Source organism: Ambystoma mexicanum, chromosome 2p (assembly GCF_040938575.1).
Source record: "Ambystoma mexicanum isolate Mex_15411 chromosome 2p, UKY_AmexF1_1, whole genome shotgun sequence".
Taxonomy (NCBI): Eukaryota; Metazoa; Chordata; class Amphibia; order Caudata; family Ambystomatidae; genus Ambystoma; species Ambystoma mexicanum.
In genome coordinates this window covers 958,522,139-958,538,143 of record NC_090923.1, presented here as the reverse complement: position 1 = coordinate 958,538,143, position 16,005 = coordinate 958,522,139, and the positions used below count along the sequence as shown (strand labels likewise).

The 16,005-nt window shown below is 48.0% G+C and overlaps 1 protein-coding gene across 1 annotated transcript in view; it reads left to right on the top strand.

Moving 5' to 3' along the window:
- Positions 1-16,005, top strand: part of ATG2A (autophagy related 2A) — a 2,105,371-nt gene that overhangs the window by 1,839,386 nt on the left and 249,980 nt on the right. Inside the window, exon 37 of the mRNA XM_069644746.1 lies at positions 6,657-6,729. Coding sequence (XP_069500847.1) covers positions 6,657-6,729 — 73 coding nt within the window. The remainder of the gene's footprint in view (positions 1-6,656; positions 6,730-16,005) is intronic.

Below are 16,005 nucleotides of genomic sequence, written 5' to 3'. Positions count from 1 at the left end.
CTTCTGAGGGACTGGTCAACCAGATCCCCTATAACAAAAAGACTGATGTTCCTCAAAGGGTCTGTAGGTCCGTTAGCTTGCAAAAGAAAACCTTTGAGTTCTCCATTGAACATAGGTCAAGGTGTCACCATCAAAATGCTGATGGACTCTCTAGGATGTATATCATCGACTAGAGGTATGAGGTTCATCCAGGAGTGGATTAAATCCTCCTGTCCCTTAGTCTGGGGGGGGCGAGTGTTAGGGAGAATTCTCTGGTTAGGCTGAATTTCCCTACCTAGTGAGTCCCCCAGCAGCTTTGCTGGATTTCTGGGGTTTAATTTTTTTCTCCTGCCAAGAGTGAGACTCTTTTACCCTCACTCTTGGACATGTTGAAGTGTGTTTTCTTGGTTAAACCTTGTGTTGAATGGGCTATGGGGTCTTTTACTCCATAGGGCCTCATGTATTTTTGTGATGTGGGTCACACAGCACCCTCTGTGCCGTGACCCAGGGGTGTCCTAGGGACTCCCCAACATAGACTCCATACCCTGGGACTGACTACTGTCTCCCAGGGCATGTAAAGTCACCAAAGACTTTGCTAGTCTTGAATCCTGAACAGAACCAGTACAAACCATCATATTGTGGACGTACTGGCTGGGGCAATTCGATTGCCCCAGGGTCTGTTAGTCGAGGGGGCACGTCTCCGTCCCCCCTGATCGAGTTTTGGCTGGTGGCAGTGGAAACTACTTTTTATATTCGACCGCGAATATTTCCCTATGGGATTTCCCATTGTTTTAGGCTAACACATTTAATTATTTATTTACGGTAGCCTTAAACATACCGCCGGTTTATATATTTATTTTTATAACTCCGGTTGGGACTTTTTGCCAAAACTTGATTCTAAAATGGCGTTGGTGTTCGCCTCTGTAACTCTGACCCAAAGTGGAGCCCTTTGTTCCACTTTTGGCGGGCTTCTCCACAGAAGCCCTCCAAAGTGGTGCCACTCTGTCTGGGGTACTTAGGAGGGGTGGAGGGGGATTTAGGCACCCTGGACTGAGTTACCTTGGTAACTCAAGTCGCACTCCGTCCTGATTGGCCCAAGTGGTGAGCCGCCCGGCTCACCACTTAGCATGTTTGAGTGACAGCTAGGCTGGGTGAATGGGGGTTTGCTGCATAAAAGCAGGGCTTTGGGGACTGGGACTTCAGAAGTCGCCACAGGACCAAGAATCCGACGAGGGAAGAGCTGAGCCAACCTGCTTCGACGACACCACCCGGTGGAGCCCTGCTGAACCGTCTCACCACTTTTTCCCGACGACCGAGGAGAACTCTTAACGGAGTGGCTCCTTCCCTTGACTGGTGGGGACAACCAGTTTTCGCCTTCTTTCCGTCCTTTTGAGGTATCGCGTGGCCGCCTTGCCTGTGCCAAGCACCCCGGCATCCGGAATACCACACTTTACCCCCATACCGCGAAAGTCGGTACCAACCCTTGAACCGGAGGACTCCGCGGCTGGTTTCTTCCCGGGCAGTGCTACGACCTTTCTCTTCTGCTCTTCAGCGAGATATTCTTCTCCCCTGACCGACGTCGAGCCTTGCTGTCGCTGCCTGGAACAACTGCCCCCGCTGGAGGATCCTTTCCGCTTAAGGTACTGTGTTCCGCCTGGCTTCCCTTGCTACCGACTGTACGGGGTAGATTTAGTCCCCGGCTTTCGAACCTGGGAGTGCCTGGGACACTTTGGCTAAACTTTCTGAGCCACTCTAAACTCTTTTTGACTCTTTGCAAGACTTTGAATCTCTAACTAACAGTGTGATCTTGGGCACATTTTCGCTCCGGCTACTCTAAGAGTGGGCCCTGCCTAGTGACTTTTGCTCACCTGTGACTTTATTCTTCTTTAAGCCTATTGCAAGTGTTCTGGACCTTAGAGTGGTGTGTCTAACCTATTTCTGCTTTTTCTCTCCCTTTCTTGGAAACTACTAGAGTGTCATCTAACGTTAAGCACTCACCTCTGTTTTAATTAAGTGGTGTTAACCTAGAGTTGTCTAGATAGGAGAAAGGATTGAATTTACTCTCAGTATAACTGTGTTGAAGTGCTTTTACTATATTTTTGCTAGAGTGTTTTTAACTTATGTGTATTTTAAATAAATAACTATATACTTTTGAAACCAAGCTCTGGTCAGTGTTTGCTTGTGCTATTGTGTTTTGGTACATATTGTGTATACTTTACATACTGCCTAACTCTTCTTGAGAGAAGTCTGACTGCTCAGCCACAGCTACCAGGTAAATCTGGGTGGTACAGACTGCTACCAAAGGGGTTTACTGCTCTACCTGTAGTCTTAAATCTTTTGCAGTGTTCCCCAAGGGAACTGCACAGGTTTCTGCCTAACAAAGGGCGCCATCGAACTCGTCCCAAAGAGGCTTCGGGGCTCCGGAGTTTACTCAAGATACTTCCTCGTGAAGAAGAAGACGGGAGGATGGCGTCCCATCCTGGACCTACGACGACTGAACAAATTCATCAAGGCACAGACGTTCCGGATGGTCACTCTCCAACACGTCCTGGATCAGCTGGAGGAGGGCGATTTCCTGTCGTCGTTGGATTTGGAGGATGCCTACTTCCATATTCCCATCCTAAAGGACACCGAAAGTTTCTCAGGTTCCTGGTCCAAGGGCGTCACTATCAGTTCAGAGCCCTTCCCTTTGGACTGAGGTCGGCACCCAGGGTGTTCACCAAGTGCCTCGCACCGGTGGCGGCGCAGCTGCGCCGAGAGGGGATCCACGTCTACCCCTACCTGGACGACTGACTCATCCGAGCGAAGACGAAGGAGCTCGCCGTGGAGCACACGGCAAGGACCGTCCAACTTCTCACGGACCTGGGATTCTCCATAAACTACGCCAAGTCCCACCTGGTGCCCGCGCAAGACGCACTGTTTCTGGGAGCGAAGCTCGACACAGTGTCGCTTCTGGCCTATCCGTCGGAGGAAAGGACGAGGGCCATTTTGGGCAAGGTGCAGCGGATGCTGGTTACGGACGCGGCCAGAGTGAGGTCCATCAAGTCCCTCCTCGGAATGATGTCCTCTTGCATTTACCTCATCCCCCTGTGCAGGCTCCGGATGCGCCCGTTGCAGGAGTTCCTGGACGCGCGCTGGATCCAGACGACGGGCAGCTTCGAGGAGAGGATCACACTCGACAAGAGTTTCCGACGAGCGATCCGGTGGTGGGGCACCCGCGCGCATCTGATGGCGGGCATGGACTTCCAGACCCCCGGCCATCAGGAGACAGTGACCACGGATGCCTCCCTGGAAAGGTGGGGAGCGCACACCGAAAATCTGCACGCGAGAGGCCTTTGGCTCCCGACGGAGAAGTCCTTCCATATCAACGTCCTGGAGCTCCGTGCAGTGTTTTGGGCCCTCAGGTCCTTCCTTCCGTCCCTCAAGGGCAAGGTGGTGAGGATCTTCACCTACAACACCACCACCATGTTCTACATCAGGAAACAGGGCGGAACCAGGTCCCCAGCCCTGTCCATGGAGGTGCAGGATCTGTGGCATTGGGCCGTCGCCCAAGGGATGTTTCTGGTGCCATTTCATCTGGCAGGGATAAAAAAACACCATCGCCGACTCACTCAGCAGGGAGCTGCGCTCGTGCCACGAGTGGGAACTACGACAGGATCTAGTGGACCGCCTCTTCCGACGGTGGGGCACACCCCAGATCGATCTGTTCACGACGGCTACGAACTCCAAGTGCCGGAGGTTCGCCAGCAGGTTTCCCCAGCCGAGGAGCATGGGCGATGCTTTCTCGTTCCCCTGGGAGGGCCTGTTTCGATACGCGTTCCCTCCATTGCCATTGCTGATCCGGCTCATCAACCAGCTCAAGAGGTCACGATGCAGGATGATCCTCGTCGCATCTGCGTGGCCGAGGCATGTATGGTTCCCTGACCTTCTGGACTTGTCAGCGTCCCCGTCAATCAAGCTGCCAGAGGACGCGGATCTTCTCTCCAGGGAAGGAGGCGCCATCCTCCATCACGACCCGAAGTCGCTGAACTTGCAGGCCTGGCTCCTGCAGCGTTAGAGTTTGGAGGATATGACATACCGGCCGACTGCAGAGAGGTTCTTGCAAAGGCCAGGGCGTCCTCAACTCTTAAATGCAACGGACACAAATGGAAGAGGTTCTCTGTCTGGTGCCACGCACAGAAGATTAACCCTCTACGGATTACAGCTCCCCAAGTACTGCCGTACCTACTGACGCTGGCCAAGGCTGGTCTGGCGCACACGTCCATCAAGATTCATCTTGCTGCGATCTCCCGATACACCAGAACCACGGGGCGGACGTCTTTGTGGTCTCATCGTCTGGTGAAAGAGTTCATGAAGGGACTGTTCAGATCGTTCCCGCCGGTGAAGGCTCCGGCGTGGGAGCTCAACGTGGTGCTGACCAAGCTCATGGGACCTCCGTTCGAGCCTCTGCACTCGGCTCCGTTGAAGTTCTTGTCGTCGAAAACAGCGTTTCTTGTGGCCATCACCTCCGCACGACGGTGGGAGAGATCCAGGCCCTTTCCTGCAAGGCCCCGTACTTGACTTTTCACGACACGAGGGTAGTGCTCAGGACGCACCCCTCCTTCATGCCCAAGGTGCCGTCGGACTTGGTGTTGCCTGTTTTCTTCCCGTCGCCTTCGTCGCCGGCTGAAAGGACTTTGCACTCACTGGATGTGGCTAGAGCACTGAAGTTCTACGTGGACCGCACAAAGTGTTTTCGGAAGACGTCACAACTCTTTGTGAACTTTGGACCTGTCAATCAGGGAAAGGCTCTCTCGAAGGCTTCCATTTCCAGATGGCTCTCCCGCTGTATCATGTACTGTCATCGGTTGGCAAACCGACCGCTGCCTGGCCGTCCGAGAGCCCATTCCACCAGAGCGATCGCAGCCACCACAGCGTTTCTATCTGGTGTGCCCTTGCTGGACATCTGCAGGGCTGCTACCTGGAGGTCGACGCACACCTTCACGAAATTCTACTGCGTCGATCGGGATTCCAGGGAGGAGTCCAGGGTCGGCCAAGCAGTGCTTCGCAACCTGTTCGCCTAAGGTGAGCCTGGTGAGGAGGTAAGATTTGCTTAATGTTGAGTTTTGATGTAATGCTTAATGTTGAGCCTTTGCCACCTCCCGTGGTTGTGCATGTGTGTACTGCTATGTATTCTTTATTCATGAGCATGTGAATCCATGCCAGACCCCATGCTGGAGAAGGAACAAGTTACTTACCTGTAACTGTTGTTCTCCAGCATGGGTCTGGCATGGATTCACATGCGAACCCTCCCGCCTACCCCTCTGCGGCTCTTCACTTGGTCATACTGCCACTTCACGTGCTACCAAGTCTGAAGATGGCTGCCAGAGGCGGGGCTTAGGTAGAGGGCAGTCATTGGCTGTGGTCAGTATGACGCAGAGATCAGTGATTGGTTACTACTACGAAAGACAGATCAGAAACGAAACTGATACTGGTTTTTTCTTTACCGAGGATTCCCAGCCTGACGACGGGGAATATTCATGAGCATGTGAATCCATGCCAGACCCATGCTGGAGAACAACAGTTACAGGTAAGTAACTTGTTCCTTCTGGCTGATGTCCCTCGTCAGCTCCAAGGTTAGCGGTTTCATCCCCTTTCTCCTTGCTAGTGTAGGCGGTGCTGTGTCTTGAAAAACTTAAACCGAGCTATCTAAAAATTAAACCACGCCTGATATTTTAGGATTTTTTCCTTTAAGAAATCATAGGGCTTTACCACAGTGTCACGTCGAGTGTCATTCTTGTCGTAATGACACTGCACTTGACATTGTGGTGAAGCACATTGTCATTGAGCTCAGAACCCTCTTACCAAGTCTTATACAAACATTTTCCCTAGTTTGGGAGACTGGCATTAGTGATTGCAAGGTGCAGAGTTTCTATATGCTGGATACCTGGATCACCACCTAAACAAACAGAAGGGTTTGATGATGTGCTATGTATTAAACTAGCCCACAGTTGCACCCTAAGAGAGATATGGATGGACATTCATATGTATTTAAGCTCTTTACATGTACCTACTTCCACTGAGCGATAATATATTGTGGATTGGCTCCTGCTTATCATCCCTTCACTAATAATTAATTATTGCCAATTTGAAATGTGCATCTCTTCAAATTGTGATGCATGTGCTCTCTTGGTTAACGGGCATAAGAGACATTTCATCATGGGAATGTGGGTTGAGCCTATTGGTTATTTGAATTGTATCATTGTAAATTCTGTCTTGTATCATAAATGAAAATAAAAATGAAACAATACAGTGTAGTGCTCACATAACATTCAAAAAGAGATTGTCCACAAATGATCTGAAAAGGAGACCATCTGGGAAGGTAAGTAGTTAGTGTGAAGGTACATCTTAGCAACCTTTTCATTGGAAGTGTCTTTCAGTGTTCAGAAAATGCGACCCACCAGTTTGGTCCCATTTAATGTCAAGTGTTCAGCAGATCATTTGGGAACTATTTCTGCTAATCTGGGGCCCGATGAGTATCTACCCATATACTGATGTAGTCCTCTGACTGCTTAGCAACATTCCTGCTGCACTCCTCGCTTCTTTGTTGTCAGAGCTTTGCCACTTTGTTAGTACCTAAGCTGTTAGCCTTACATTAATGCAGTCTTCATTCTAATTTAGCTTGATTTTCTTTACAGGGAATTTCGTTTCACTTCCGAAGTGCCAATTTGGTTGGATTATCAGGGCAAACACGTGACGATGGACCAGGTGGTGAGTTAGCAACATGTTTAGTTATTTTCCTTAATTGCTAACTTAATGTGTTCGTTTTATAGTTTTATGAATAGTAGCTGTGACAAATAGAGGGTATTCATTCCATCTTCCCAAGGGGGAGCCTACACCTTTGATTCTAGGGAGGCAGGTCCACTCCGCAAGACCCTCCTTAGAGATCTGGGCAAATGGGACCTTAGTGGGAGAGACTTCCCCCTTAGGGGACAAGGATTCATGTTCCTCTGAGGAACTCCCTAGAGCATCCACAGTCATAGCACATATGAGACTATCCGATATGAAGAGCATTGTAAGAACCATTGTAAGTAACATTGAAAACAAGTCTAAAATATCCCATTGACCACAAGAAAAAGGACCTTTCTCTTTGAGAGACATTTTACTGAGACGAGTAGGCTGGAAGAGGATAGTGAACACCCTGGGATGCGTGAGAGCATGCCACAGACTGGCAAAGCATGACCAGAGAGAGTGGAAAGTAAGCAGGGGAAGTCTCCTGACGAGGTGACGCCTGGAGGGAGGCAGAGCCAGGGATAGTTGCGGAGCCCGTGACTTTCAAAGGAGTTTTGAGCAGCAGAGGGAAATGCTGGAAGCCCAGCATTGTGAAACAGCACCAAAACCACCTGGCCAACGAGTCCACAAGATGCCTTGCGAACTACAGTCAGACGCGGTAGCACAGAGGAAGAAGTCAGAGTGTGAGATGCCGACAAGAAAGAGAAGCACGATATACGGCGCAGAGGAAGAGGACCAGATCATGTGCCGAACACAAAAGCATTCCCCGCCTACCTCAGGACATTATCTTCTAATGGATTATGTCCTCTCACAGATAACTCATCTTAGATTCCTCATCTTTGGATATATTCTTCCTGCTGCAGCAGATAATGGAAATATTTGACAGCACGGGCGTATGGCTCTGGCGTCGAGGTTCCTTGGCCCTCTTCGTCATCAAGTCAGATGTGACGTCGGCACACATAGCCAGCACTGTGCCCGTGCACTTGATAAATTCCCACCTCCATAACGAATGTCGACCCCAAAACGTTCCAGTTTCAAAAAGTATTGAGACTGCAATACTAAAATGCCCCTGATGGACCCATATATGTTTTGTCAGTGGTGCCTCAATACCGATCCCATTGACACAGATTGCAGTTCATTCCAGAACATGATTCCTAAGGCATTGAAGGAGAGCACATCAAAGTTAGCTTTCGGGCGTCCGGCATCAAAGTCGCCAAGTACAACCCCTTTAAAACAAAGGCCAGATGATGGGAAAAAGCACAGAGGCGGTTGAGAGATCACCAGAGAAATCGAAGAAAAGATACAAGAAACAATGAATCTCAACATTTGTCTTCCTCTTTGTTGTAAAAGATAAGATGAACATTTTTATTGTCATACTCTTTACCTGACAGACAGGTACATTTCCCCTCAAATCATCCTCAGTGGAGAAATAGGAGGGATTCGGTCAGAAAGTGTGTCCTTGTTTCCTCCTCTGGATGCAGAAAACAAAGACTTTAAAGCCCTCCTCACTTAACAAAACTGCCAGGGTCTCCATGTTGCATCCTTCCTGCTTTCCAGAGCCTGGCAGTGTTTAACACCTAGACTAAACTTCAAACACCCTCGATGTCGTTGGTAACAGTCAGCCATGGTGTGCTTCATTGTATCAATTCCGAAAGGCCCTTTGGCATCTGTAACAGAGGAGTCCTTGAAGTCAAGGTTTGCTCTGCAATCCAAAAAGGATTTTCTCTGCCCTTTTTAAAGTATCTTTGACAAGGATGGTAATCCATTTCTGTTTGGATTCGAGCTGCTGGTGCTAATTCAGGTCCCTGAAGAGTTTCAGACTGAAGAGGATAGGTTGTCTGAATTTACCTTAAATCTTTTTTCCATGTAAACTTTCATTAACATTTTCAAACAATTCAATATGAATTTGTTTTTCTTTTCTCCCTCACTCTTCCCTCCCCGCCCGTCCGAAACAGTTCCTTCGAATGACATTGATCTTTCCATTTCAGCACTTCCTCTCCCTTTTATCCGGAGTCCCAATGGGTCGATGAGGTACCTTCTTTCACTGAACAATTCACTTAAAAAGTTTCACACTAGTCCCAAAGTTTCACACTAGTCCCAAACGTCTCATACTCCTTGGACACCAAGCCCCCCGGCACCCTTCTGTAAAAATCCCAGCACCAACGACCAATCTGCCACAAACCCTTGGTGATCTCCTTGTAGCGAATAAGAAACCCATTCCAGTGCCACCAGATTCCACAGCTTACCCACCCATTCATGTTCAATAGGAGAGGCCTTGCTTTTCCACTTTTGGGCCAGTGCAAATGCTCCCACAATCATTTGGATCACATATATTTTTCGTTTTGCCTTCGTGGGCAATTCGTCCAATAGATGTTATGTTATGTTAACCAAACATAGGGACCGCACATACACCCTTGGCACTAGATAGCAAAATAGGACGTTCTGACAGAAGGCTAGGATTTATTTAAATAGACCTCCCAATCCTATAATTGCCAGACCTCTATTGCCCACCCATTCCACCCCCAGTGTTTCTTTTACTGTCTCTTGGCTCACTCCCCAGAATGTTTGAATACGTGGGCATTCCCACCATATGTGTGTCCAGGTTCCATACATTCCACATTCCCGCCAGCATAGACTAGATTCAGTTGAGTAAAATCTATGCATTTTTTGGGGGTTAGGTGCCATTGCGTCACTAGTTTCACCCATTTTTCCTGGATTTGTAAAGATCTCGCAAGTTTAGGAATACTGACCCACACTCTCTGCCACTCTGTTTGGTCTATCACTTCACCTGTTGCCCCTTCCCAGTTCGCCATGTATCTCCTCCCCGCTGGTTCCTCCCCCTGTTTGGTGTGCTTGTAAATGGCTCCCACCACGTGTTTGTCTCCTGAGTCTGTCAAATATTTCTCGAATGGTGTTAGGGGTTGTGTCGCTGCTTCTCTCACAATCAGGTGTGTTAGCCAATGCCTTAACTGAGTGTATCTGACCCTCTCCCCGTCTCCCACCACAAAAACAGCCTTGCACTGAAGGAAGGATTTAATCTCTGTGCCTTCAAACATGTCTCAGATCTTATGGCACCCTCCCTCCCTCCCTCTCTGCATTGATTAAATCCCTCTCCATACCTCCGCCAGAGAATTGTGAGTTCCCAAAGATTGGTGTAAGTGGTGAAGGGAAAGTGGTAATTTGAGCATGCTTTATTATCTCATCCCAAGCTTGCCCCACTAGCACTGTTGGTTTGCTACAGTAGATGTTTGTTGGTCTATCTTCCTTGGGCATCCATAATACCTCCTCCAGATTTCCCCCACTACATCCCTATCCATTGCCCTCCATACCTTGTCCCGGTCGTCCTTCAGCCAGTCTCTGATCACTCTGTTATGCCGCCAAGAAGTATACTTTGAAGTTTGGGTCCCCCATTCCTCCCTCATTCCTTAGCATCATCATAACCCTTCTCGCTATCCTTGGGCATTTGTGATTCCAGACAAATCTCCCCGTATATTTTAGGATTGCTCTGAAGAACGATGCAGGAATTTGTGTTAGAAGGGTCATGAAGTAATGTAAGAGTTGGCGAAGAACTACCATCTTGATAACGTTAATTCTGCCTAGCCATGTTATCGTTAGAGTGCCCCAATCTACCAATGTGTTCTTTATAGCCTCTAACAGAGGGAGGTAATTAGCCCTACACAGTTACTTTGCTGTTCTTGTTAGTTGAATCCCCAATTAAGTAATGGTGTTCACTGCCCATTTGTATGGAAGCTCTTTTCTGATTTCCCTTTCTATTTCTATCTGAACCATTGATTCAGGATCTATAATTTATGGGTTTTTATTTTCAAACCCGACACTAGCCCAAACTGCTGCTTCTCTTTCTCCAAGGCTCTAAGGGAAGGTGTGGGATCTGTCAACGTCAACAACATATCGTCTGCAAAAGCAGATATTTTGTGTACCCTTCCTCCAAATGGGATACCTGCTATATCGGTATTACTTATCATTGCCGCCAATAGAAGCTCCAGGTATATTGCGTAGAGCATTGCCAAAAGTGGGCATCCTTGTTTTGTACCCTTCTGTACTTTTATTGCCTCTATTAACTGACCATTGATTGCTAGATGTAGGGATGGGTTCTTGTAATTAGCTTTGATTCTTGCCAGGAATGTATCCCCAAATCCCATCTTTCCCAAAGTGATTTATATAAGTTACCATTCTACCCTGTCAAAGGCCTTTTCGGCATCTAGAGCAACTAAAAGGGGCGGAATGTTTTTCTTATGAATTTTTTCTATGAAATGCGTTAATCTCTTTGTGTTGTCACTCGTCTGCCTGTTCCTAATGAAGCCAGATTGATCGGTACTGATAATGGCTGGTAGACGTTGATCTAGGTGGTTCGCTAGAACTTTCATGTACATTTTAGCATCCACATTGATTAATGTGATCGGCCTATATGATCCGCACCTAGTGGGGTCTTTGCCCACTTTATGGATCAAGACCACCTTCGCCTCTTCCATAGATGGGGTAATTTGCTCCTCTTTGGCAAATTCGTTAAAGAGGGGTGCTAGGAATGGTATTACGGTTTCCCAAAATGCTCTGTAGAACTCTGAGGTAAATCCATCCGGGCCTGCGGACTTGTGTTAAACAGGATATCATATTGTGCCTCCTTTACTGTATATATTGGCCTAAGCCCAGTTGCTCTGCGAAGAAATCCGCGTTACAAAGTTCCGATTTTAGATCGACTTTGCAGCCATTTTAGGTCCATCCGCCATTTTGATTTCCATTCTGAAGTAACTCTGTGTTCTAAAATGGTGGACAGTGTTTCCCGCTTGTAACTGAGCCGTCCTGACCTTTGTATAGAAATTAATGTCTAAACTGTCCGTTGGCCGAATGCTTGGGGTGAGTAAAGAGACCTTGTCCCATGCCTGACTTCTAGACAGAGGATTGTCTGCGCCGACAAGACTGATCCACGAGCATGCATTTGAAACAATATTGAACAAATACTGAACGTGGACACTTGCTGAACTACATTCTATAGGACGTTTGTTAAAGCTTAATGTTAGATCCGAGAATACACTGTTGCCATTGTGACTTGTTGAGCATTTAAACTGAAAATGATCCATATGCATATAGTTGGATAAACTAGAAGTGAACTTGGCACGAACCCTAGACCGAGTATCATTAACCTGTACGGGGGCTGGACATTATGATTGGAAATGTATAAAAAGCATAACTGTTTAGACGTCCAGTACCTCTCACTTTGCACTCCGAAAGGGCTGGTATTTGCTGTGATGTACTGAGGGCCAGATAGCTATCTGATACTCTGTTTCTTTGTAAACTGTACAGTTATAGAATAAAGATCTGTGAATCTTTATAAGCCCGTGTTTGGTGTATTTCCTTTTGGGGTACTGAGCCTCGATATTTCCTTTTACTTTTACAGTTGAGGGACAACGAGCGTATAGCTCTTCGGACCTCCTCAATGGTAATGCGTTGGTCGAGACCTTCCCTCTCCTGGTCTGTTATTTTTGTTACAGGACACTTATCTATGTATCCCTCCTGTAACTGCTCCGATGGGTTTTCAGAGGTGTATAAATCGGTATAAAATCTTGAGAATTCCTGTGCTATGTCCACTGTATTCGTGCTCGTGTACCCCCTTCCCATCAAATTATTAATATGATTTTGGCCTTCTCCTCCTTTCTCAACATCCTAGTTAGAAGCCTACTTGTTTTGTTTGCCTTGCCATAGTATTTCTGTTTGAGGAGTAGTAGGGAACATTCTGCTCTGGTCTGGATTATGTCTAATTGTCCTTTAATGGATCTATATTCCCTTCTAGTTTTCCACTCACCCCCACCCCGGCCATTACCCCCTTCAGTTTTCCCTCTAGTTCTTTTCAAAGCAGCATAATCTCTCGATCTCTACAGGCTTTGATAGCGATGGTCTTTCCCCTTACTGTTGCGTTGAATGCAACCCACCTCATGTGCGCTGATGTGTCCTCACAATTATTGTCCCCAAAGTAGGCCACTATCCCTTCCCTTACGGTGTCATCCTTGAGCAGGTAAGCGGGGTAGCTCCATTTCCACAATCCTACGGGGCCTGCCCGCCTGCTTAATGTCAAGTTCAAGGGAGCATGGTCGGAAATGTTTATTGCCCCCAGTTGCATTTCTGATACTTGGCCCAGTAGCACCCGGGACACCCATATGTAGTCTTTCCAGGATGATGACCGGTGAACATGAGAGTAGATTGTGTAGCCGTCCTTGTCTCCTTCCAGAAGTCCACTAATGCCAGTCTATCTATTTTCCCCACAAGTTCTTTCGATGGTTTGCCTCAAGTTCCCAAAACCTTCCTACTCCTATCTCTCCCCGGGTCCCAGGCCAAGTTGAAATCCCCTGATAAGATTATCAGGCCTTTAGCAATTTTTTCCAATATGTTCAGTGATTTTTTTTAATAAGAGTCTTGCCCCGAGTTAGGAGCATAGCTTGTTGCTATTGTTTTTCCCCTCCCCTCTCCCTTTTAAGTTCAGGGCCAGGTATCTCCCCTGTAGGTCCCTATCTACATTAGTGACCATAAGGTCTATATTGTCCCGCAGGGCTATTAATACTCCCTCCCCCCCTCTTGCCCTTGGCTTGGTAGATTTGGCAGTACCCTCATATTGCCATTCTATCCCTGTCCCGGGCTGGACATGAGTCTCTTCTATGGTTATAATGTCTGGGCTTTCTCTTTGCAGGAATCTTTCTAGCTTTCTCCTTTTAACGGGGGAGCTCAACCCATTTATATTTAAAGAGAGAATACCTAACCTAGTGTGTTCCTCCCCGTTGTCATGAAATTGAAGTTGGAAGTGTCAGAGCCTCATAAGAACATGATCGAATCCCCTTCCCCCCACTGCTTCCCTCCCTCCCCCCATCTCTCTCGCTGGGTGGTCTCAATCGACCTCTGGCCCCCCAAATCATCTTTTCGAGGATTGAGTCCCGTAGTAAGACCAGCGTATACTCATGTGGGTAAACCCAAACCCATTCCAGATTCTATCTCCCACCCTCCCCCTCACCCCGGGACCATCTAAGCTAACTTACGAGGCAAGGTGATGATACACTTAAAACAAATCTTGGGGGACAATTCGATAATAACCCTAGGGAGGGCAAGAAATGGAGATAACTCTGTTTCTTGCCCTCCCTAGGGTTATTCTTGAATTGTCCCCCAATATTTGTTTTAAGTGTATCATCACCTTACCTCATTTGTCGAAGTGGGCCCCCTTCTTTCACTATATTCATGTAGGGACGCACTATCAACCATTCCCAGCACTTAAGATTGCTGGAGAGTACTCCTGGCTTTGTTCCTCTTCTTCAGTCCCTAATATTCTAGCCCCCTCTTTGCAGGATGTTATCCGGTGTTGTTTCTCTTGCCACTCAAAGATTAAACCGAAGGGGAATATCCATCGGTATCTAACCTCCTTCTCTCGGAGTACCTTCAGGACTGGGGACATCATTTTCCTTTTAAATAGGGTCGTCTGCAATAGATCTTGGAGGAGGAGAATGTCTGTTCCAGTATAGGTTAACTGTTCCGCCTTCCTACCGCTTTGCAGAATCTTTTCATTTGTCGCGTAGTCGTGGATGGCCGCTAGAACGTCCCTTGGTCTTGCGCCTGGGTCTGATCTAAGGGGGCCCACTCTGTAAACTGTCTATTCTGACATCTGCTATATTCTCTGTTTGCAGTAGGTCCCCGAAATTAGATGTAATCGCCCCTTAAAGGTCCCTGTCTGAGATCTCCTCAGGGAGGCATTTTATTCAAATGTTTGACCACCTAGACCTGTTTTCTAGGTCTTCTGCCTGCAATTTATTTGAGATTGTGAGTCGTGTTATCCAGCTGTTCAACTAAAATGTCCTTCCTTCTTGAATCTTCTCCGAGTCCTTGAATCGCTCTTGTTGGTATCCACTCTTTCTTCCATTTTACTCACATCTCTTTTGATGTCCTGCAAAGCGACCGTCAGGTCTTCTCTCATAATTTCCATTTTTCTCTAGACCCTGTCAGCAATTTCATTGCCAAAATCATTGAAGTATTGTTTTAAGAGTGTCTGGGTTACCATTAACTCTTGTTCCTGATGATGATGAGGGTCCTCGTCCTCCGTTCCTGGCTCTGCTTCACACCTTGGGTAGAGGTCAGGTCCTTACGCCACTTCTTCTGTAAATTGCCTTTTTGGGGTTTCTTGACCCTTTCAAGGGCGGCAGTGGTTCTTTCCTCCTGCTTTTAGACATATTGGCACTGCTGCGATCGCCACCCCTTTTCCAGGAAAATTCCTCCTTCTCCCCTATACCTCCTCTGGTGATGTACCTTTGCCAAAGGTGTCCCCCCCTGTAAGCTGTGCGAGGGGTATTAGGCTATACAAAGCAGTGCTCCCTTGATGTAGTGGGCTTGATCCTGACCTGGAGAATGTCTGTCGCTAGGCTTTCTGACCAGTCTTAAAACAAGTTTTGTGTAGAGGGATTTTTGCCACCTGGATGGTTCGCTTCCACTGGAGATCTTATGAGGTCCGACTGCTAACTGTTGGGAGTTTCCCCCCTCACCATTGTTTTCAGGGGGGGGGGGATTTGTGTCTCCTCCTCCCCAGCCCCCACTGTGTCCTGTACGCCTTGCACTCCTCTATGCTGGCCGGGGCTGCAGATGTTGGCGCTGTGTACCCGGCTTGAAGTGCTGGATAGCTCCACATTGGCCACTGCCTGTATAGGCTCTAGGAGGCTTCCTCCTCTCTCCTCGGGTGATTCCTTCCCCATGCATCTTCAGGCCCTCCTCCTCCGCTTACTGCTTTAGCCGTGTTGATGCGGCTGGGGTGGCCAGGGGTTCCCTCTGGGATCTTTGCTGCTTTCCTGTTGCAACCTCAGGACTGACTCTCGTGGGTGTGGCTCCGCTTCACCAATGCTGGGTACCTCCTCTGTCTCCGGGCAGCCAGGTTTCTCTAGGGTGAGCGTGCTGCGAAGTGCGATTCCTCCTTGCCACCTTCTTCGTTCTTTGGCGGGTCCGCCTCAGATGGGATAGGCCAGCTTCCGACGGTCCGCTGCGTCTGACGTCTGTCTTTCCTGCTGAAACTAGATATACAGGAGCCCCTCCTGTTTAGTTTCTAAGTATAAGCTGTGATGCGCTCGGGGAGGGCATTTAAGGCTCAAAAATGCGTCTTTCCCGGTCCCAAGGTTCAGGAGAGCGTCGGTTATGGTGCTCTCCTAACATCGCCCATCTTGGAATTCCAATTTGCCTTAAATATAAAGTATGCTAGTGGCTTAGCCACCTCTCCAGAGA